General features: G+C 44.7%; 2 protein-coding genes across 2 annotated transcripts in view; one reads left to right on the top strand and one right to left on the bottom strand.

Annotated features, from left to right (window-relative positions):
- The window catches only part of LOC141052605 (uncharacterized), a 31,814-nt gene extending 29,385 nt beyond the window's left edge, over nt 1-2,429 (top strand). Inside the window, exon 5 of the mRNA XM_073549826.1 lies at nt 2,394-2,429. Coding sequence (XP_073405927.1) covers nt 2,394-2,429 — 36 coding nt within the window. The remainder of the gene's footprint in view (nt 1-2,393) is intronic.
- The window catches only part of BMPER (BMP binding endothelial regulator), a 495,935-nt gene that overhangs the window by 307,424 nt on the left and 164,683 nt on the right, over nt 1-23,828 (bottom strand). The window lies entirely within an intron of this gene.

Genomic DNA, 23,828 nt, shown 5'->3' with positions numbered 1-23,828 from the left:
AGATCCCTGTCCTCTCCAACAGCTGCAGGAACCTTTCCTTGCAACCAGAAAAAATGTAAAACCTGTCCATTTATAATGACCACGGACAAGATAAAGATCCCCAACTCACATCAGGACTACAAGATCCCAGGTACTTTCACCTGCATTACATCTAATGTGGTGTACTTAATTATTTGTACTAAATGTCCAACTGGGGGTCTGTATGTGGGGGAGACAGGGCAAAAGCTTAGAACAAGGATGAATGCTCATCGTCACACTATAAGAGAAAAAAGAATGGATCTACCTGTGGCAAAACATATCTGTATCCCTGATCACAGCAGCATGGATATGAAATTACTGGTATTGAAAGGTAACTTCACATCTCAGAGAGAGAGACGAGTTTGGGAGTACAAATTTATGACGAACTTTGACACTCTCAGTGCTGGAATGAATGTGTCGCATGGATTTATGTCTTTTTACATCAATTAAGGAATTTCCTTTTAAAACCTTGCGGGGCAACACAGAACTAGACCACAATCAGAGGACCATAAAACATCCAGACTCCTTATCTATGAACTGGTCCAATGTTTATATTTATGTTTCTCCCTCTCCCATATTGATAGTTCTGCTTCACGTCACTTATCTTATCTATTGCATTTTTTCTAGGCTGTATTGTGCATAAATATGTGACTTCAGATTTTGTATTAGTCTAGCCTGATGAAGAGACCTGAGTAGTCTCGAAAGCTTGCAATGTATTACCATCTTTTCAGTTAGCCATTAAAAGGTATCAACTACTGAGGACTCTCAATCCTGAATATTTTTCTATCCACTGGCTAACACGGTACAAAGATATACATCTTTCCTGTCTTTTTACATCAATTAAGGAATTTCCTTTTAAAACCTTGCGGGGCATCACAACACAGAACTAGACCCCAATCAGAGGACCATAAAACATCCAGACTCCTTATCTATGAACTGGTCCAATGTTTATATTTATGTTTCTCCCTCTCCCATATTGATAGTTCTGCTTCACGTCACTTGTCTTATCTATTGCATTTTTTCTAGGCTGTATTGTGCATAAATATGTGACTTCAGATTTTGTATTAGTCTAGCCTGATGAAGAGACTTGAGTAGTCTCGAAAGCTTGCAATGTATTACCATCTTTTCAGTTAGCCATTAAAAGGTATCAACTACTGAGGACTCTCAATTCTGAATATTATTCTATCTACTGGCTAACACGGTACAAAGATATACATCTTTCCTGTATCAAAGTTGTAAGTGGGTTTTCTTCCAGCACCGCTCAGCCACTCTGGACATTTGGTGAAGCTTTTTAGTGAGGTTGTTGTTCCAGGGTTGTCTATTGATTGGTCGCACTCAATCATGCATGAAAGAGGCAACAGAGTCAAGAGCTGATGTGAGTGTGGTGTTGTAGAAAACAGTGTGACTGCCTGTGTCGTGGAGTGAAGATATGGAGGAGAGAGGCAGAATAGAGTCAGAGAGTGGTGAGTGTCTACACGTGCAAGGCTTCTGTGGGGATGCACTAGTTGCTGGACATGGGGGACAAGTGAGGAGGACAGGCATGAGAAAAAGAGTAGATGGTAGTCAGATAGGGGGAGAGGTAAAGTTGTGAGGATAGATAGGAAGCAGAGGCTGGTGAAGATGAGGTCTAACGTATGTCCATCCGTGTGGGTGGCTGCGGAGGACCACTGGGTAAGACCAGAGGATGAAGCAAGTGACAGAAGTTTGGAGGCTGAAGGCTCGCGGGTATCAGTGAGAATGTTGAAGTCATCCATGATGATGGTGGGAATGTCAGCAGAAAGTATAAAAGTCACTTGGAGAAGTGGTCAATAAAGGCATTACATAAATAGATGCTATGAATGTAAGATTTTATCTTATATTTCATTGCATTCTACTTTCGGAATAGAGTAATTCACATTAGATAAAAATGAAATCTCCTAAAAATAACTGCTCTGTATATCTAAAGTTAAATGTATGGAGTATTTAGCTTTTTGTTTTTAGAATATGTGCTGACAATTACAAGCAGTACTATATACTCACCTATGTTTCCTAAATATAACTAAATTCTCTGGCTTCAATCTGATTACTTAAAGCATGATTACTGGTTTAAGAGAACACATCTTGATCAGGATTTTCTAAATTTAATTTTAGCAACAATAAAAATCTGACTCCCTGCAGGATTAGGCAACTCGCCAATGGTTTTCCCATGGGAACAGAGCAGCAATGTCAGTAAAACACTAGATGGAGCCAGTTACTAAGGACTAGTGAGTTACCAGCAGTGAATAATTCCACGGGACATGTTCACATAATAACACATAGGAGCTGTGGTGCAAGGTTTATTCAGTGCACATGTGGCTGCCTAAACCAACTGTAATATATTCTGTTTAATGTTTAAGCTGAAGCAACATGATATGGAAAATAAGGAATATTGAAGGAAGGAAATGCAAATGGAACTGGATTGTATACAAAACCAAATGAAAACAGGATATAGAAGATAGATATATATCTTCTATAGCTACATAAAAATAGTGTTTGATTATATATATAGACATATACATATATTATTATTTTTTTCTGTAACATGTGAACAGATCAGATCCTAAGACACATGGATAGAGAAATATGGGCTATAGAAGAAAGAGATGTACATTGCAAATTAAATGTTTATTTCATTATAAAATCATTAAGTATTAAAAATGTTAAATAAATATTATATAGCTTTTTATCTGTTATTCTAAATAATATAATCACTTGCAATGATAAGCTAATCGTATATTGCATGCTCTTATAGTATGAATGTGTCTAACATAATAATAATAATAATAATAATAATAATAATAATAATAATAATAATAACTACATAGTAGAGATTCTAAGTCCCTTAAATATTTTTTGGGTTGTTTTTTTACATACTAATTTCTAGCACAGCTTCCTGTACAAAAATCAGACAGTTTCAAATGATACTAAGAGCACGAGACATACTTAGGTGAATGCGAAGTAATGAATGACCCTTTATTAATTGTTCTGTTTTTAGTGGTACACTGACAAAACTATGGGGCCTTTCTTCAATCTAGTTATCATGTTTTTCTTTCCCAATTGGTAATACATTAAGGAACATTTTGGTTAGTGGCAGACAGGAAACAGACAGGAAAAATGGAAAGGAAGGAAATAAGAAGGTCAGTAAGTTAATTTCCAAGTACCCTATAAAATTAGTTAAAAACTGTAAACACCTTCCTTCCATGTGACGGTTATATGTACACAGATTAGGAAGCAAGTAGCTATAATTATGTTTACTTAAAGTAATAATAAAATACCTCATATTAATTTTCAGCATGTATACAAGGCAGGTGAGGCTTTCCTATTGGTGCAATATTCTTTAATCTGTTCAGGGGATTGTACAGTCCACCTCAACTCAGTTGATCAGAAACAGTAGTAGTTATAAGTCAATCAACCATGAAAATAGATGAAAATAGTTTTAGAATTTATTAGGAAAACTCCAGAGGTGTTTCCTTAGCGAAACATTAAGGTAATGACTAGAGTTGAGCGACTTTTGGTTTTTTAGGGTCGCGTTTCGTTTCGTGAAACCCGACTTTTCCAAAAGTCGGGTCGAGCAAGATCGTCCGATTATAGGGAAAAGTCGGGGTCGTCCCGAAACACGAAACCCAATGTAAGTCAATGGGGAATAAAAGTCTGCAGTGAGAGGAGGACAGGAAACACACCTACAGTGCCCATTTGAATGCCAAAAGCATCAATTCTTCTTTCTTAAGCTTGTCAACCTTAATTAACTTCATAATACAAGTTACGCACTGAAAAATGGGGGTTATTTGGCTAAAGTTGTGGGGGGGAGGGCTGGCTGCAGGTTTTCATGTGCCCTGGGCGAAAGAGCGCCCCTTTAACACATACCACAACTCATCATGCTCCGATACGGCAGAGAAATAGCGGTATAGTACAATGAAAAATACCTCACTTTTTACATCTCATGACGAGGCCCATCTATTTCTCCATACAGAATCATTGGTCCCATATAATGTTTGAAACAGTATATGATGAGCTCCACATAATGCTAAAGTATATGTTGGTCCCCATGGATGAAGCTGCACTGTCTTATGGGCCCAAATAATGCTCCAAACATAATGGGCCCCATTTCTAATGCTCTAGTGTATAATGGGCCCTGTAAATGCTGCTCCAGTGTCTGATGTCCACCTTTGGAATGTTCCAGTGTATGGTGGGCCCCATCTATCATTCTCCAGAGTATAGTGCTCCCCAAAAATTGCTGTCCCAACATTGAAAACAATCAAATAAGTCTCCTCGCTAGGGAATCCCTGTACTAGTCTAGACTCCTCGTCGTCCCCATCTTCCATCTCACTGCACAGTATTTCAACTTTGCAAGTGCTGTGATCCTGGGCAAGCAGGGGGGGCCCACTCGTTGGCGACGGCACTGGCACAGGGCCCCTGATAGTATGGTGGTGTGTCTGATGGCGGGTGGGCCGAACCTGCACTTTCATCTGCAGCTTCCTCTTTGTCACCGTGTAAGATGGAACTGTATATGGGAAGGGTAACCTGAGTTACATCAGGGTCAGATTCAGGCCGGGTAGCGTGCGAGGGGAATGTAGTGGTCTGGGTCAATGTACCAGCAGATTCATCGAGCAGTGGCTGGGCATCAGTGCACTTGTGTCGCCCCCAGGAGTACGGTCGCCACAGTGGCATTACCTTCTTCCTAGGGAGTGTGATGTCATGCTTGGGAGCAACGAAGGATCTCTCTAGCAGGTTAACTGATTGGGCGGCGTTATTCCCACGAGTCATGACCCTCCAAACAGCGTTCATGAAGGCAAAGTGTTTGTTTTACGTGGGCAGTATGGTTGCAAAGCTGAACCTTAAAGGAATGTCCAGAAGGGCACCACCAGGAGTGGAGCCTACGGTTAAATTCGACTCCACCTGGGAAACCTCAACCATGCCAGCTACAGAACAGATGCACACATTGCAAGCTTAATTCCGTTAACGAACGAGACTCCTTCATGCCCCGCGGTCCGAGTCCGGCTTACTAGAGGGACACGTGAGGCTCTGGCACATGAGATTAGCCAATAACTGGTGTGTCATGCCCTTACATGTCCGTGGCTGCATGTGCGCTACACTGAAAAGGCCAGCGTTTGTCGCTTACAGGTGCAGATAACCCGCTGAACAACGTTAGTGATGGGGATCACTGATTACAATTATTACCCGCGAACAATGATTTCCCAGTAAGTGCAGGTCAACCGCAGTTCCGGAATTAGGCCTAACCGTCATTCCTGAAAAAATGAAAAACTTACGTGTGCAAACCACAGGTGCTGTAGCTTGCTTAACATCTCGCCAGCCGTTCTCACGCCCAGTATGGATTACACGTGATTGCACAAAGGTGAGAAAGGGTACCGTATCCCCGGATAACATGTATTGTTAGCGTACACATTCAAAATATATGTCTCAGGAGGCAGGCTCAGACGGTGTTAGGCCCAGTATGGATTGCACGTGATTGCACAAAGGTTAGAAAGGGTACCGTATCCCCGGATAACATGTATGGATAGCGTACATATTCAAAATATATGTCTCAGGAGGCAGGCTCAGACGGTGTTAGGCCCAGTATGGATTGCACGTGATTGCACAAAGGTTAGAAAGGGTACCGTATCCCCAGATAACATGTATGGATAGCGTACACATTCAAAATATATGTCTATACATCAGGAGGCAGGCTCAGACGGTATTAGGCCCAGTATGGATTGCACGTGATTGCACAAAGGTTAGAAAGGGTACCGTTTCCCCGGATAACATGTATGGATAGCGTACACATTCAAAATATATGTCTCAGGAGGCAGGCTCAGACGGTGTTAGGCCCAGTATGGATTGCACGTGATTGCACAAAGGTTAGAAAGGGTACCGTATCCCCGGATAACATGTATGGATAGCGTACACATTCAAAATATATGTCTCAGGAGGCAGGCTCAGACGGTGTTAGGCCCAGTATGGATTGCACGTGATTGCACAAAGGTTAGAAAGGGTACCGTATCCCCGGATAACATGTATGGATAGCGTACACATTCAAAATATATGTCTCAGGAGGCAGGCTCAGACGGTGTTAGGCCCAGTATGGATTGCACGTGATTGCACAAAGGTTAGAAAGGGTACCGTATCCCCGGATAACATGTATGGATAGCGTACACATTCAAAATATATGTCTCAGGAGGCAGGCTCAGACGGTGTTAGGCCCAGTATGGATTGCACGTGATTACACAAAGGTTAGAAAGGGTACCGTATCCCCAGATAACATGTATGGATAGCGTACACATTCAAAATATATGTCTATACATCAGGAGGCAGGCTCAGACGGTGTCAGGCACAGTATGGATTTGACGGCCCAGATTACACAGAGGAGGAGCAGGGAGAGGTAAAGATTGCAAATGCTGGGGCCCTGCCCAAGCAAGGGGGGCCCACTCGTGGGCGTCGGTACTGGCACTGGGCCCCTCATAGTACAGCGGTGTGTCTGACGGCGGGTGTGCACCACCACCGTCAGAGACACTTGATTGCACTATGAGGGACCCTGTGCCAGTGCCCGCGCCCAAGAGTCGGCCTACCCACCTGTCCAGGGCAACGGCACTCGCACGGTGTCGTGCGCTAGGTGGTGACCCCGGTCATGGGGGGGGAGGCAGCACAGTTAGGGAGTTTTAGAAAGTGGCATATGTTGATGTTGGACATTCAGCTGATGCAAAAGGCGAAATAGGTGAAGTCCCAGGAAGAGGTGGACCAAAGCAAGACATTTTTCTGTCACCCTATGTGTCATCAGGGGAAGGTGGGACAAAATCCTTGGAAACCCATGCATGGTTCATTTTAATGAAGGTTAGATCATCCACATTTTGGGTTGACAGACGGGTCCTTTTTTCTGTCAGGATTGATCCAGCTGCACTGAAGACTCTTTCCGATAGCACACTTGCAGCTGGGCAAGCGAGCTCCTGTAAGGCATATTGGTCCAATTCAGGCCAGGTGTCCAGTTTAGCGGCCCAATAGTCAAAGGGGAATGACCTGTGTGGGAGAACATCGATATGGGAGGAAAAGTAGTTTGTAACCATAGTTGACAACTGCTGTCTCCTGTCACTTTCCATCGATGCAGTATTACCAGTTGTGTGAGCGGTATTTGAAAAATCAGTCCACAACATTGTCATGAAACCCCTGTCTCCAACGCCACTTCTGCTGTGTGCACCACGAACACCTCTGCCAAGCTGCCCCCGGCCCGTACGGCTCGTGTGAGAACCATCACCGCTGCTGTGTGCTGGGAATGCCTCAAGCAACCGATTTACCAGAGTTGCTTGTTTATTAGCCAATATTAGGTCAAGGTTCTCCTGTGGCATGATGTTTTGTAATTTGCCTTTATAGCGTGGATCCAGGATGCTGGCCAACCAGTAGTCGTCATCGTTCATCATTTTGGCAATGCGGGGGTCCCTTTTTAGGATCTGCAAGGCATAATCTGACATGTGGGCCAATGTTCCCGGTGTCAATGATGCACTGCGAGTGCTGGGTGGAGGAGCACTTTCTGGCAAATCCACATCCCTCCAGTCACGCACAAACCCTGTACCAGACCTTGCCACGCCAACATTTTCACTTGCCCCATGAGATGCATCCTCCTCCCCTAAGTAATCATCCCCATCATCATCCTCCTCCTCCTCTTCTTCCTCCACCTCGTCCAGGAGAGGTCCCTGAGCAGACAATGGCTGAATGTCATCAAGGATTCCCTCCTCCTCTTCCTCCTCATCAACATTGGCTGCAGACGCCTGCTCCTTAAGGTGCGTCAAAGTTTGCATGAGCAGACGCATAAGTGGGATGCTCATGCTTAGGATGGCGTCGTCTGCGCTTACCAGCCGTGTGCATTCCTCAAAACACTGAAGGACTTTACAGAGGTCTTTCAGCTTCGACCACTGCACACCTGTCAACTCCATGTCTGCTCTCAAAGTGCCTGGCCGTGTATCCTCCCACAAATGCATTATGGCCTGCCTCTGCTCGCACAGCCGCTCCACCATGTGCAGGATGGAGTTCCACCTTGTTGCAATGTCGATAATGAGGCGGTGGTTGGGAAGGTGGAGCAATCGCTGCAGCTTCTGCATACGAATGGAGTGTACAGGCGACCGGCGGATGTGCGCGCACAGTCTTCGCACCTTCTGGAGCAGGGCTGTTAATTCCGGATAATTTTTGAGGAAGCACTGCACCTCCAGGTTCAAGGTGTGAGCCAAGCAAGGTATGTGGCTGAGTTTTGAAAGGGCTATGGCTGCCACAAAATTACGGCCGTTATCACTAACTACCTTGCCTGCCTCAAGATGTACACTGCCCAGCCATGACTCAGTTTGTCGCTTCAAGTACTCGGCCAGCACCTTGGCGGTGTGTCTGTTGCCCAAACACATCATCTGCAACACAGCCTGCTGACGCTTTCCACTAGCTGCTCGATAGGGGGACACATCGTGTGCAACAGTGGCAGCTGCAGATGGAGTGCTCGTACGACTGCGCTCTGTGGACGAGCTTTCGCTTCTGGAGGAGGAGGAGGAGGGTCGAACGCCTACAGCCAACTGTTTCCTATACCGTGGGCTAGGCAGCACTGTCCCACCACCGCTGTCCCCTGTGGACCCTGCATCCACCACATTAACCCAATGCGCAGTGATGGACACGTAACGGCCCTGGCCATGCCGACTGGACCATGCATCAGTTGTGAGGTGCACCTTTCCGCTCACTGACTGCTTGAGTGCATGGACAATGCGGTCTTTCACATGATGGTGGAGGGCTGGGATGGCTTTGCGAGAGAAGAAGTGGCGACTGGGTAGGTCATAGCGTGGTACTGCATAGGCCATGAGTTCGCGGAAAGCTGTCCTTTCCACCAACCGAAAGGGCATCATCTCAAACGAGATTAGTTTGGCAATGTGGGCGTTCAAACCCAGTGTACGCGGATGAGAGACTGAGTACTTTCTTGACCTACTCATAGTGTCTGGGAGGGTGAGCTGGACTTGAGAGCTGCATATGGTGGAAGTAGCGGTGGACAGGGCGGACTGAGAGAGGGTTGATGATGGTGATGGAGTTGGTGTTCTTTCTGATGGCCTAGAATCAGTCTTTCGTTGATATAACAGTGGGATTCCCTGACTGCTGTGGCCTTGCAACGACACCTCAACATTTGCTGATGTGCTAACCGGTGGGCTTACAGTGGGGGAAACAATGTAGTGTTGCTAACTACCTTCGTTGTGATCAGTTGCACATGTGGCACTTGAGGTTTGGTGTTGTGTCCACGCTTGCAAGTGCATGCTGGTTAAATGTCTAAGCATGCAACTGGTATTCAAATTTTTCAGATTTTTCCCTCGGCTAAAGGTCTTTGCGCACTTCTTACAGATAACCTTGGCCTGATCATGAGGATTTTGTTCAAAAAAGTGCCACACTGCACTCTTCCTACTTTGGCAGACATTTTGCGGCCTAGCACGCTGTGATCTTTTGACCCTCTGGACAAGCTGTCCAGCAACTCTTTTGATGTTTGGAACCTGTCTTTGGAGTGCTACGGGCCTGCCAGATAACAGCTGTTGCGATGTCGATGTCTGCTGTGGATGCTCCTCATCTGAGCTATTGGAAGCAGCACCCTCTTCCCCCAATGGATGCCAATCTGGGTCAACAACTGGGTCATCCATCACCTCCTCTTCTATGTCATGTGCACCTTCCTCTGTGTCACCGTGTATGGTGGTATAGTGTGCAGGAAGGGGCACCTGAGTCTCATCAGGGTCAGAATCTGGCTCTGTACACTGCGAGGACAATGTAGTGCTCTGAGTGAATGTACCAGCAGAATCATCCATCAGCGGCTGTGCATCAGTGCACTCCATGTCAGATTCATCTTGGCCTGGGTAATTCACCATTTGACTTGATAATCCAGGCATGGTATGTGAAAACAGCTCCATGGAGTAATCAGTAGTATGGCCTGCGTCATCCTTCAATCTTGGTTGGGGTGAAGGACACAAGGAAAGGTGTGGTTCATGAACATGAGCCTCCAATGACGACTCAGTGCTTTTACTTTTTACAACTGAAGAAGAGGAGGCGATAGAGCTGGAGGCTGAGTCAGCAATGTAAGACAAAACTTTTTCCTGATGCTCTGGCTTTAAAAGCGGTTTGCCAACTCCTAGAAAACTAAGCGTTCGAGGCCTTATGTAGCCAGAAGATGACGCAGGCTCAACACCTCCTGCATTCGGTCCTATTTTGCTCTTGCCACTACCATCAGATCCACCACCAACACCATCATTACCAGCTGCCAACCCCCGCCCAATTCCACGGCCTCTTCCACCAGCCTTCCTCATTTTTGGTAGAAATGTAGACAAAATCCAACAAAATATATAGTAATGTAAAACAAGGTACAAGGTGTCTATAGGACAGGGGAGATTTTGAATTTCTGCAGACACTTGTGGACACTGGACACTTTTGGATTGTGTGAGGCCCACTGATATCTGAGCGCTATGTGACAGGCTCGATGGCACAGCTGTGACCAAAGTGAATAGAGGATAAGGGAGATTTTGAATCTCTGCACACACTTTTGGACACTGGACACTTTTGGATTGTGCGAGGCCCACTGATATCTGAGCGCTATGTGACAGGCTCGATGGCACAGCTGTGACCAAAGTGACTAGAGGATAAGGGAGATTTTGAATCTCTGCACACACTTTTGGACACTGGACACTTTTGGATTGTGTGAGGCCCACTGATATCTGAGCGCTATGTCACAGGCTCGATGGCACAGCTGTGACCAAAGTGACTAGAGGATAAGGGAGATCTTGAATCTCTGCACACACTTTTGGACACTGGACACTTTTGGATTGTGTGAGGCCCAATGAATATCTGAGCGCTATGTGACAGGCTCGATGGCACAGCTGTGACCAAAGTGACTAGAGGATAAGGGAGATTTTGAATCTCTGCACACACTTTTGGACACTGGACACTTTGGGATTGTGTGAGGCCCACTGATATCTGAGCGCTATGTCACAGGCTCGATGGCACAGCTGTGACCAAAGTGACTAGAGGATAAGGGAGATTTTGAATCTCTGCACACACTTTTAGACACTGGACACTTTTGGATTGTGTGAGGCCCAATGAATATCTGAGCGCTATGTGACAGGCTCGATGGCACAGCTGTGACCAAAGTGACTAGAGGATAAGGGAGATTTTGAATCTCTTCACACACTTTTTGACACTGGACACTTTTGGATTGTGTGAGGCCCAATGAATATCTGAGCGCTATGTGACAGGCTCGATGGCACAGCTGTGACCAAAGTGACTAGAGGATAAGGGAGATTTTGAATCTCTGCACACACTTTTAGACACTGGACACTTTAGGATTGTGTGAGGCCCAATGAATATCTGAGCGCTATGTGACAGGCTCGATGGCACAGCTGTGACCAAAGTGACTAGAGGATAAGGGAGATTTTGAATCTATGCACACACTTTTGGACACTGGACACTTTTGGATTGTGTGAGGCCCAATGAATATCTGAGCGCTATGTGACAGGCTCGATGGCACAGCTGTGACCAAAGTGACTAGAGGATAAGGGAGATTTTGAATCTCTGCACACACTTTTGGACACTGGACACTTTGGGATTGTGTGAGGCCCACTGATATCTGAGCGCTATGTGACAGGCTCGATGGCACAGCTGTGACCAAAGTGACTAGAGGATAAGGGAGATTTTGAATCTCTGCACACACTTTTGGACACTGGACACTTTTGGATTGTGTGAGGCCCAATGAATATCTGAGCGCTATGTGACAGGCTCGATGGCACAGCTGTGACCAAAGTGACTAGAGGATAAGGGAGATTTTGAATCTCTGCACACACTTTTGGACACTGGACACTTTTGGATTGTGTGAGGCCCAATGAATATCTGAGCGCTATGTGACAGGCTCGATGGCACAGCTGTGACCAAAGTGACTAGAGGATAAGGGAGATTTTTCAATCTCTGCACACACTTTTGGACACTGGACACTTTTGGATTGTGTGAGGCCCACTGATATCTGAGCGCTATGTCACAGGCTCGATGGCACAGCTGTGACCAAAGTGACTAGAGGATAAGGGAGATTTTGAATCTCTGCACACACTTTTGGACACTGGACACTTTTGGATTGTGTGAGGCCCAATGAATATCTGAGCGCTATGTCACAGGCTCGATGGCACAGCTGTGACAAAAGTGACTAGAGGATAAGGGAGATTGGATTGCTTTTAAAAAAGCAGTTTGCGGAGCAGTGGGTAAACAGCAATGCCAGCCTGTCAGGAAGCCTTAAAAGGCAGCCCAACAACCAACACCACTGATACACCACAATATAGCCTCCCCTTGCACTGCACACACAGTGACTGGTGTGTTGTGCAGGCCAAATTGCTAGCAGCAGAAGCAGGTTTTTTTTCTTCTCAGCAGGACAAAAAAAAAAAATTGGGATTGCTTTTAAAAAAGCAGTTTGCGGAGCAGTGGGTAAACAGCAATGCAGGAATGTCAGGAAGCCTTAGAAGGCAGCCCAACAACCAACACCACTGATACACCACTATATAGCCTCCCCTTGCATTGCACACACAGTGACTGGTGTGTTGTGCAGGCCAAATCGCTAGCAGCAGAAGCAGTTTTTTTGTCTTCTTCCCTGCCTAACGCTCTCCCTACAGAATCAGCAGCAACCTCTCCCTATACTGAGATCGGCAGAAGTAAGATGGCGGTCGGCATGCACGCCCTTTTATACCCCCTGTGACGCCCACCAAAGCAAGCCAATCACTTGCATGCCCTTCTGAAAGATGGTGGTGACCCCTGCCTATGTCACATCACGTTGCCCACAGTGTCCATGGATCCTGATTGGCTGAAAAAGAGCGCAAAACAAACTTTTGAAACGCGACTTTGGCGCGTAAGTCGCCGACCTCGTGGCCGACCTCATCCTAGGGTCGGGTTTCGTTTCATGAAACCCGACTTTGCCAAAAGTCGGGGACTTTTGAAATTTTTCGACCCGTTTCGCTCAACTCTAGTAATGACACAATCACCACAATGTTAGCCCCACAGCCACTCATGGCATGTCATCTTAGAATAAAACATACACAAGGCCACAGATTTAGATCATAGACCAGCATTATTTCGTAGATGGTCCCTATATAAATAACTACGATCATCAGTGTCTGAATATGCTCCATAATCCTTTGCCTTAGTTGCTAGGAGGCACTGGACTGATACTGCATACGCTGCTGGTTGATGGAAGCATGTTACAATTTAATATTTGGATACCTGGGACTTGTCCTTCTTGCAGTTCTTTGTGTCTTGCAACACAGGGCTGGTTCAGTGTAGTTAGCTCTGTGGTGGGAGCCTTGGGAATCTCCTCCATATTTACACTCACAGCATTCAGTCTCAGGCTACTAGTTATACTTACTCTTGTTCAACGCTTCATCTCTGCTCTAACTCAACCTTTCATAACCATCCGACCATCTGAGATTTCACTTTGTGTTTTTAGTACCCAACTGCCTCTCAATGTTTTCCTGCCTTTGACCTCCTGGTTCTGACCTGTATTCAGACTATTGTTTGCCAGTCTGCTCCACTGGCCAGCAGACAATCTGTTGTGATTCATGTCTAAGGGTACCGTTAAACTTAGTGATGCACCAGCGATCCTGACAACGATATGGATCGCTGGTGCATTGCTAAGTGGTCGCTAGTGAGCTGCCACACAGGCAGATCTCACCAGCGACATAGCAGGGGTCGGGGGTCGCTACTTACCGGTCAGACGCGGCGATCCTGACGTCCTCCCCCGCATACACACGTTGCTCGTCGGCGCCGCAGGAAGCCCAGCAGGAAGCGCCCAATGAGAAATGGTCCAGGACGTTCTCGCGCGACCAGCGAAGAGCAGCGGGGGGAGCCGGTCAGAGGTAAGTATCAGACATAGTGATATTGCTAGCAATATCGCTGCTACGTCACAAAATCAGTGACGCTACAGCAATATCGCTATGTGTAACGGGCCCCTTAGGCTTAAAGAGTAAAGGCCAGGGTTCCCCTGAGACCTGCTAGATGGAGGGTCTTACGCAAAGCTTTTCCCTGGAAGCCCTTTTAACCCCAGTCTGACATCAGACATACTATGCCGTCCATGTGACCTGGCACAATTTGACCATGGACGGAATAGTACGTCTAAGCGATCGGCCACGCTCACGAGGGGAGCACAGAAAATCGTCAGCTGATTCTCACTGCTAACACCCAGCACTAGGTGCCAGGAGCAGTCACAGACCACTCCTGGCACTTTAAATCCCCAAATACTATGATCTGACAAGATCTCAGCATTCGGAAGCACACACAGGGGCTGGCAGCCCCTCTGCCTTTGGACCAGAGACCCAGCGGCGTGACACGGGGTCCTGATCGTTGCCATGGTAAGCCGGATGTTGTCATGATGACATCCGGGTCACGAGAGCTAAGTAAACTTTGTTGATTATGCACAGTGCATGATCAGCAAGACTCTCTCTGTCAGTGGAGCGCTGACCGCTCATATAGCATGCAGATGCTGCTTCCATAGAAGCGATCAGCCTGGAAAAAATGATTGTCCCATAGTGGGACTAAGTAAAAAAGTAAGGAAAAAGTGAAAAAATTAAAACTTTAAATAATTGTAAAAATATAGAAAAAAAATAAAACATAATAAAAAAATCAGTATATATATTCTATCTCTAAATAAATATTTGAATGAAAAAAAAAAGTACACATATTTGGTATCGCCACGTCTGTAATGATGTGACCTATTAAAACTGTCCCGTTAGTTAACCCCTTTAGTGAATAGCGTAGAAAAAAAAAACAAGGCAAAAAATAATGCTTTACCATCATACTGCCGAACAAAAAGTGGAATAACATGCATCAAAAAGACAGATATAAATAATCATGATACTGTTGAAAACATCATCTTGTCCCACAAAAAACAAGCCGGCATACAGCTTCATCAACGGAAAAATAAAAAAGTTATAGCGCTCAAAATGAAGTGATGCAAAAACAATTATTTTTCTATAAAATAGTTTTTATTGTATAAAATCGCCAAAACATAAAAAATTACATAAATGAGGTATCGCTGTCATTGAACTGACCCGAAGAATAAAGCTGCCATATCAATTTTACCACACACGGAACGGTATTAACCCCCCAGAAAAAGAAAATAATGAATTGCACGTTTTTGCTCATTCTGTCTCCCAAAAATCGGAATAGAAAACGATCAAAAGATATCATGGGCCTGAAAATGGTACCAATAAAAATGTCAGCTCGTCCCACAAAAAATAGACCTCACATGACTCTGTGGGCCAAAATATGGAAAAATTTTAGCTCTCAAAATGTAGTGATGCAAAAACTATTTTTTGCAATAAAAAGCGTCTTTTAGCGTGTGACAGCAGCCAAACATTACAACATTAGTTTTCAACTTGGATGGTGCCAAGATGCGACCCTCCATGCTGAGAACCACTGGTGAATGAGCTGCTGGGAATGCAGCATCAGTAACCAGGGGTGATGTCATAGAGGTTACTTCCGGTCATTGGATCCATTCCAGACGGGCTGAGCTGTGGTGAGATTCGGTGAGATCCCCGTTGGCACTGTGAGTGCTCACGGTGCTAGCGTGAATCTCACTGAAGTCACTGCAGTTACATCCGGTCAATGGGCTCTGTTATTAGGGCTGAACTGCAGTGAGACCCAGGGTCACTTATAAAATTCACATACCAGGAATCAGTAGATTAGTTCCAAAAAGGGGGCACTTGTTGGGCATTGTCACTGTTAAGGCACATCTAGATAAGTTCCTTGGGGGGGTCTAGTTTCCAGAATGGGGTCACTTGTGGGGCATTCCCACTGTATAGGCACATCAGGGGCTCTCCAAATGCGACATGATGCCCGCAGTCCATTCCATCAAAGTCTACATTCCAAAACGTCACTACTTCTCTTCCAAGCTCTCACATGCACCAAAACAGTAGTTTTCTTCCACATATAGGGTACCAGCGTACACAGGACAAATTGGACAACAACTTTTGGGGTCCAATTTCTTCTATTACCCTTGGGAAAATAAAAAATTGGGGGCTAAAAAATTATTTTTATCTCTAAATTTTAGTGAAACACTTGGGGGTTCAAAGTTCTCACCACTTATCTAGATAAGTTCCTTAGGGGGTCTAGTTTCCAAAATGGGGTGACTTGTGGGAGGTTTCCACTACTGAGGCACATCAGGGGCTCTGCAAAAGGAAAATTACACCCGCAAACCATTCCATCAAAGTCTGCATTCCAAAACATCACTACTTCCCTTCCGAGCCCCGATGTGTGCCCAACAGTAGTTTTCTCCCACATATGGGGTACCAGCGTACTCAGGACAAATTGGACAACAACTTTTGAGGACCAATTTCTCTGGTTACCCTTGGGAAAATAAAAAATTTAGGGCTAAAAAGTCATTTTTGTGGGAAAAAAATGATTTTTTTTCACGGCCAAGCATTATAAACACTTGGGGGTTCAAAGTTCTCACCACACATCTAGAAAATTTCCTTGGGGGAGCTAGTTTTCAAATTGGGGTCATTTGTGGGGGATTTCCACTGTTTAGGCACATCAGGGGCTCTCCAAACGCGACAAGGAGTCCGATCTCAATTCCAGCCAATTCTGCATTGATAAAGTCAAATGGCGCTCCATCCATTCCGAGATGTGCCATGCGCCCAAACAGTAGTTTACTCCCACATATGAAGTACCAGTATACTCAGGGCAAATTTCAAAATAACTTCTTGGGTCCAATTTCTTCTGTTACCCTTGGGAAGATAAAAAATTGAGGGTGAAAATATAATTTTTTGGAAAAAAATATGATTTTTTAACCCCTTCCTTACCAATGACAGAATAGTACGTCATCGGTAAGGATCCCCGCTTTGAGGGGCTCCGGCGGTGAGCCCACCTCAAGGCCGCGACATGTCAGCTGACATGTGCCCGCAATAGGCGCAAGCAGAATCACCGTCTGCCCGCTCCTATTAACTAGTTAAATCCTGCTGTCAAGTCATATTGGCAGGTTAGATTTACCATCTAGTGAACCTAGCAAAAAAGCCAAGCAAAAAACAAGTGTGGGATAGCACTTTTTTTGCAATTTCACCGCACTTGAGATTTTTTTCCCATTTTCGAGTACACGACATGGTAAAACCAATGATGTCATTTAAAAGTACAACTCGTCCCGCAAAAAATAAGCCATCACATGGCCATATTGATTGAAAAATAAAAAGTTATGGCTCTGGAAAGAAGGGGAGCGAAAAACGAAATTGAAAAATTGAAAAAAGCTCCGGGAATGAAGGGTTTAATTTTACAGCTCTACGTTATAAACTTCTGTGAAGCCCTTGGGGGCTCAAAGTGCTCACCACACATCTTGGGGGGTCTAATTTCCAAAATGGTGTCATTTGTGGGGGGCTTCCACTGTTTAGGGACTCTCCAAACGCGACTTGGCGTCTGATCTCAATTCCAGGTATTCATAACACACACACTGCGGAGCAGGATCTGGGGCCTTCACAACACACAGGTGTGATCGCCTGATGTCAGTTCACGGGCAGCGCGCACTGCGCATGCCCGAGAACTGTTTTCACAGAGCAGGCGCTGGCAGAGGAGACAGAAGGAGGCGGGGCACAGACAGCAGAGCAGGGGCATGATGGATGTCTATGGGAGGCGGGGCCCAGACGGCAGCATGGGGCATGATGGACATCTATGGGAGGCAGGGCCCAGACGGCAGCACAGGGGCATGATGGATGGCTATGGGAGGCGGGGCCCAGATGCTGCAGTGACATGATGGACGGCAGGGAGGCAGCTGCTTCAGGGGGACACACTATTCCTATGGGACGCATTAGAGGTATGAGGAGCTATTTATGAAAGTTAATATTTCAGCGTTACTGGGGGTCAGAAGTGGAAGAGCCACCTTCACAGAGTGCAGCCTAAAGGGGATTTTACACATAGCGATATCGCTATAACATCACCGATTTTGTGATGTTATAGCGATATCGCTAGCAATATCGCTATGTGTGATACTTACCTCCGACCAGCTCCCCTGCTGTCCATCGCTGATCGCGCGAGAATGTCCGGCTCCATTTCTCGTCGGGCACTTCCTGCTGGGATCCCAGCTGGCGGCGACGAGCGACGCGTGGAGGTGGGCAGGAGGACGTCAGGATCGCTGTGTGTGAAAGGTGAGTATTGTGCGCTGCGTCGCTGCTGCATCGCTGCTGCATCGCTGTGAGGTCTGCCTGTGTGACAGCTCACTAGCGATCATTTAACGATGCACCAGCGATCCTGACTGAGTCGGATGGCTGGTCAGATCGCTGGTGCATCGCTAAATGTAAAGGGGCCTTTAGTGCTGCTGAAGGTGACTCTTTTACTTAAAAACACCCTGGGGGGGTTGACAGGTTCCCTTTGAAGGGAATGAAAATTCAAACTTGGAAAACTGTGAAATTTTGAAATTTTTTGCCAAATTTCCATTTTTTTCCACAAATTATCACTAGTCATATCAAAGAAATTTTACCACTAACATGAAGTACAATATTTCACGAGAAAACAATGTCAGAATCACCGGGATCCATGGAAACATTCCAGAATTATTACCTCATGAAAGGACAGTGCTCAGAAATTGTAAAAATTGGCCTGGTCATTAACAGGCAAACCACCCTTGGGGGTAAAAGGGTTAATAGATGTCAGTCTACCACGGTCAGTGCTTCATTACTATCATGAGTTTCAGCTGAATACCATATGACATCCTTATGTTGTCAAACTCGCTCAAGGCACCAGCCCAAAACAGAAGGGAAAATTGGCTTCTAGGTGGTTGACCCACTCTTAAAAGAGGCTAATAATTATACACATAAGATAGTCAACCTGTCAATCCAACACACAAATATCAGATCTACCAGATACCAAACCAATCAGATGGAGAATAGCCTTCTCAAAGAAGGTGGTCTTTTGGAGAGGTTTCTGTGTATCAGATTAGAGGAGATAACTCTTGTATTGTATGCATGCAGTTAACGCAATTCCCCAATATAACAGTATGCATGGATTTACAGCAATCAACAACATCCACGGGGAAATTAAGTTAATTAGTGTTGCCTTGAGACTAAGCTGCAGAATACGTGCAGCTCATAGTCTTCATACAGCACAGCAGACACAGGCTGCAGTCAGCTATTCCAGGTGGGCTGCTGGGAAACCATATGGTATTACATTTTACTGTTCCAGGATGGGATCTTTCCTACTACTAAGTGAAATGATTTCGATAGCACGGCATCCTAGAATTTAGATCCAGTATTATAGGCTCTCATGCACATTAGATTAAAGTAAGGTTGGCCAAACTCATCAATTAATGTGCATGGGACCCCTCATTTCCCTCAACTAAAAGAGGATGTTGGTAAAAAGAAGGATCAGGCAGACTGAATTCAAGTGCTCAATATTTTTGTTTTTCCAGGAGATAAGAGACTTACCGTATTTCATTTTATCCAAAGAGAACACATGAACGCTTGACTTAATGGAACGTTCATATCTGTAGATTGTGAGCCTTCGCGGGCAGGGTCCTCTCTCCTCCTGTACCAGTTATGACTTGTATTGTTTAAGATTATTGTACTTGTTTTTATGTATACCCCCCTCACATGTAAAGCGCCATGGAATAAATGGCGCTATAACAATAAATAATAATAATAATAATAATAATATGTGTAGGGGGGTCAGGAGCGATGGCTGTCAGTCAATTTATCAACTGCAGTTAGGCAAGTTATCTAAGATGTATGGGCGCAATATCACTAAGAGCTCATGACTGTGCTGGATCCATCACATGAATGTTTCAAATGATGTCATATGAACCCCACTTACTACAGCGGGATCTAACGATTTTTACATAATTGTATGGAATCAATGACTGAGGTTATTAATTGAGCTTCCAACACAGATGGAAATTAAGTCTTAGCTTTACTAAGTATTTCAGTATTTTATATTTCTGGTCCAATCTTCAGATTGACAAAAGTCCTAATTCCAGGAACCCAGTGAGCATCAGAACAAAAGGACAACAATAGCTAGATGGCTACAGCTCCTTTATGCAGTACCTGACATAGTGCTGTCTATATGAGCATGGCTGATGCCAGTCATCCGGGACCAGATTGCCCACCCTATGTGCTGAGCCGTAATACGGATTATGTGGTAAGTAGCTGAGATGGCTGCAGTATAGCAGGAGTGGTGATAATCCAGAAAGCATCAATGTCTATTTGGTCTGCAGGTTGTCAGGGTGAACATTCTGTTGGTCGAATCCCCAGTAATCAAACATTGATAGCTTATCCTAAAGAAATATATATATATTTTTAATCTTGGAACATTTATGGTATAACACATATATAGTAAGTAGTTGCCATGTAATATTAGTCCAGTCATAGCATTGCACGCAGAAAATTCTAATTGAATGGATTTACACAGGTCTGAGAACAGATTACCACAAATATATTCATATATATGATGATCACCTTAAAGAGGACCAGTTTTTGCTCTGATTTGTTTGCCATTGCTCCCTTGGGTATTCCTGTTTTGCTTTATTCAAATCTACCATTCAGTTCCAGCGATATGGGACATTTTTTTATTGCTGCTTTTTATGGTCTTTAGTAAGGGGGCGGTGCTCAGAGGATAATAATATATAGCTGCCTAAACACATTCCCCTTATAAAGACCATTAATATCAGGAACAGATAAAAAAAGGCCCATACCTCTGGAACTGTATTAAAAATGGAATACTTAGGTGAGTAGGAAGAAAAATTATGAAAGCAAAAACTGTCCACTTTTGGCTTGGTGATGGTATGTTCTTGTTTTCTCTGCTGAATTTTTAAGGCATCTTCTGTCTGCAGTCCTGTATTATCACTGTAATATTTTTCAACCCGCACCAGTAAACGTATCAGACGTGACATTCAGTGTAGCAGAAGATTTTCGCTTTTTCAGCAATACGCACATCTCTATTTTTATGGTTCCAGAAATATTTCATGACAGGTCAATAAACACTGGCTGGGTCCCTTCATGTGGACAGTCTCAGGCCTTTAATAGATTGAACCATTTACTCTCTGCATGATGCCATGCACCTCCCTAAATGCTTTGCATGCCAAAGTTCCCATGGCCCATGGTCCACAAAACAATGAAGTACAAAATCTTTTTTTTTGTAATTCAAGGAGCTTAGTTATGAGTTTAAATGCTCCCTTTTAACTTGTTCTTTTCCATGGTTACTATTGTCAAGACATCATTTTCTCGTCATGGCTTTCCTTGGCGCACGCTACTTCAAAAGGAAATATTTATGGTTATAAGAATCTAAATCTTCTATAATAACATAGTCTGAGATAAAGACCTTTTATAGACTGCTCTCTGGGGTGCCTGTCACTATTTGGCCCCAAGGAGGGCACTATAACAACAGGAGACAAACCAACATTTGTGTTACAAATTTTGATGTCTGGGAACTTTTAATTGCAGGTGCCATTATTTGTTTTAAGATACAATGGCTTGTTACATCAGCACCAACAATGGACTCAGCATGTTCAATGCAAATGTCACTAATTCTATTCACCAGCTCTTTCTTAGAGGGGGATACTTTGGATTCAGGGCAAAAGACTGACTTTTTTATGAAGGTCCATGTCCCTAAAGCTGGAGTCACACATAGCGACTTACCAGCGATCCCGACAACGATATCAAGGTGTCAGGATCGCTGGAAAGTCGCTATGTGATCGCTGGTGAGCTGTCACACAGACAGCTTCACCAGCGATCAGCACAGCGATGCCGAGCGCCCGGCATCGCTGTGTTCGTTAGCGCTGATGCCATATCCCTGTAAAAAAATAGAGTAATCCTTTGCGAGAATGACCGCGAGAATGTCACGACGTCTCGCGGTCATTTGTGCAAAGGATCACTGGGACCGGAGCGTGGAGAGAGGCAGGATGGCTGCGCGGGACGTCGGAAGGTGAGAATAACAATATTTTTTATTTTTTTTATTATTTTTTACAGCTGATCGCTGGTCTCCCACCTGTCACACGCAGCGATGCGTGCTGGCCAGCGGGAGACCAGCGACCAAAAATATGTCCAGAGGTTTCTTGCAGCGATCAGCGATACCGGCAGGGGGGCCGGTCGCTGATCGCTGTCACACACAGCGATCTCGCTGGTGAGATCGCTGTTGTGTCACAACCAGGGCCGGTTTTAGGCAAAGTGGGGCCCTAGGCAAAGTTTAAAATGGGGCCCCAAATGCTAACATACTGCACATCACACAGAAGCATTTCGATTGTATTTACATACACTGAGTTCAGGTCGCTAAATGATCGACAAAATTGAAGAAGTCGTTCAATTCTTGTTTCCCGGCCTCTTTCCACCGTCTGAGAAAGAATGATGGGGACAGAACGATCACTAATGGATCACTAAGGGTGTGTGCACACGTTGCGGTTTTTGCTGCGGATCCGCAGCAGATTTGGTCCTACGGATCTGCAGCAGTTTCCATGAGGTTTACAGTACCATGTAAACCTATGGAAAACCAAATCCGCCGTGCACATGCTCCACGCAGATTTGCTGCGGTTTATTTTCCGCAGCATGTTACTTCTTTTTTGCGGAACCGCAGCTGCAGTGTACGTTCCGGGACATACAAATCAATCAATCTCTCTATCATCCGCACTGACAAACCGCACTAGAACCTGCATCAAATCCGCTGTACACATACTAGGAATCCGCAGGAAAAATGCATGTGTTTTACCCTGCGGTTTCTGCCAAGAGATATGGATTCTCTGTAGAAAAAGCCGCAGACTAATCCGCAACGTGTGCACACACCCTAACAGATCACCATACAGTATCATGTCATCAGCAGCACTTCTACAGTTTACACTCCAGAGTCCTCCATATAATATAATCTGCCTCATAGTCCTCCATATAGTATAATACACTCCTCAGTCCTCCATATAGTATAATACACTCCTTATAGCCCTCCATATATTAAAATACACTGCTCGAGTCTTCCATATAGTATAATATACTCCTCAGTCTTCCATATAGTGTATTACACTCCTCATAGCCCTCCATATATTATAATACACTGCTCAGTCCTCCATATAGTATAACCCACTCCTCATAGTTCTCCATATAGTATAATGCACCACCATAGTCACCCATGTAGTACAATTCACTTCCCATAGCATAATGCACCCCATAGTTCTTCATATAATGTATTCCCCATAGTCCTCGTTACAGTATAATGCAGCACACATATAGTATAATGCAGCCACCCAAATAGAGCATAATGCAGCCACCCCACAGAGTATAATGCAGCCCCACCATACAATATAATGTAACCCCCATAGAATATAATGCAGCCCTCCTCTTATAGTATAATGCAGCCACCCCATAGAGAATAATGCAGCTACCCCAGAGTATAATGCAGCCACTCCACAGAGTATAATGTAACCCCCCATAGAATATAATGCAGCCCCACCCCCCATATAGTATAATGCAGCCCCTCCATAGAATATATGGCAACCCCCTCATAGGATATAATGCAGCCCCTTATATAGTATAATGTAGCCCCTCCATAGAATACAATGTAGCCCTCCTCATATAGTATAATGCAGCCCTCATTGAATATAATAAATATAATACAGCCCCCATAGAATATAATGTAGCCCCAAATAGAATATAATACAGCCCATCTCCCCATAGTATATAATGTTGCCCCCCATATTATATAACACAGCTTCTCCCTATAGAATATAATGTAAAATGTACCCCCCATGGTATATAACACAGCCGCATAGTATATAGCCCAGCACCACATGGTATATAGCTCAGCACCACATGGTATACAGCCCA

This window comes from Dendrobates tinctorius, unplaced genomic scaffold (genome assembly GCF_039654945.1).
Source record: "Dendrobates tinctorius isolate UK_male_01 unplaced genomic scaffold, ASM3965494v1 ptg000162l, whole genome shotgun sequence".
In the NCBI taxonomy this organism is placed as follows: Eukaryota; Metazoa; Chordata; class Amphibia; order Anura; family Dendrobatidae; genus Dendrobates; species Dendrobates tinctorius.
This window is presented reverse-complemented; position numbering and strand designations above follow the sequence as displayed.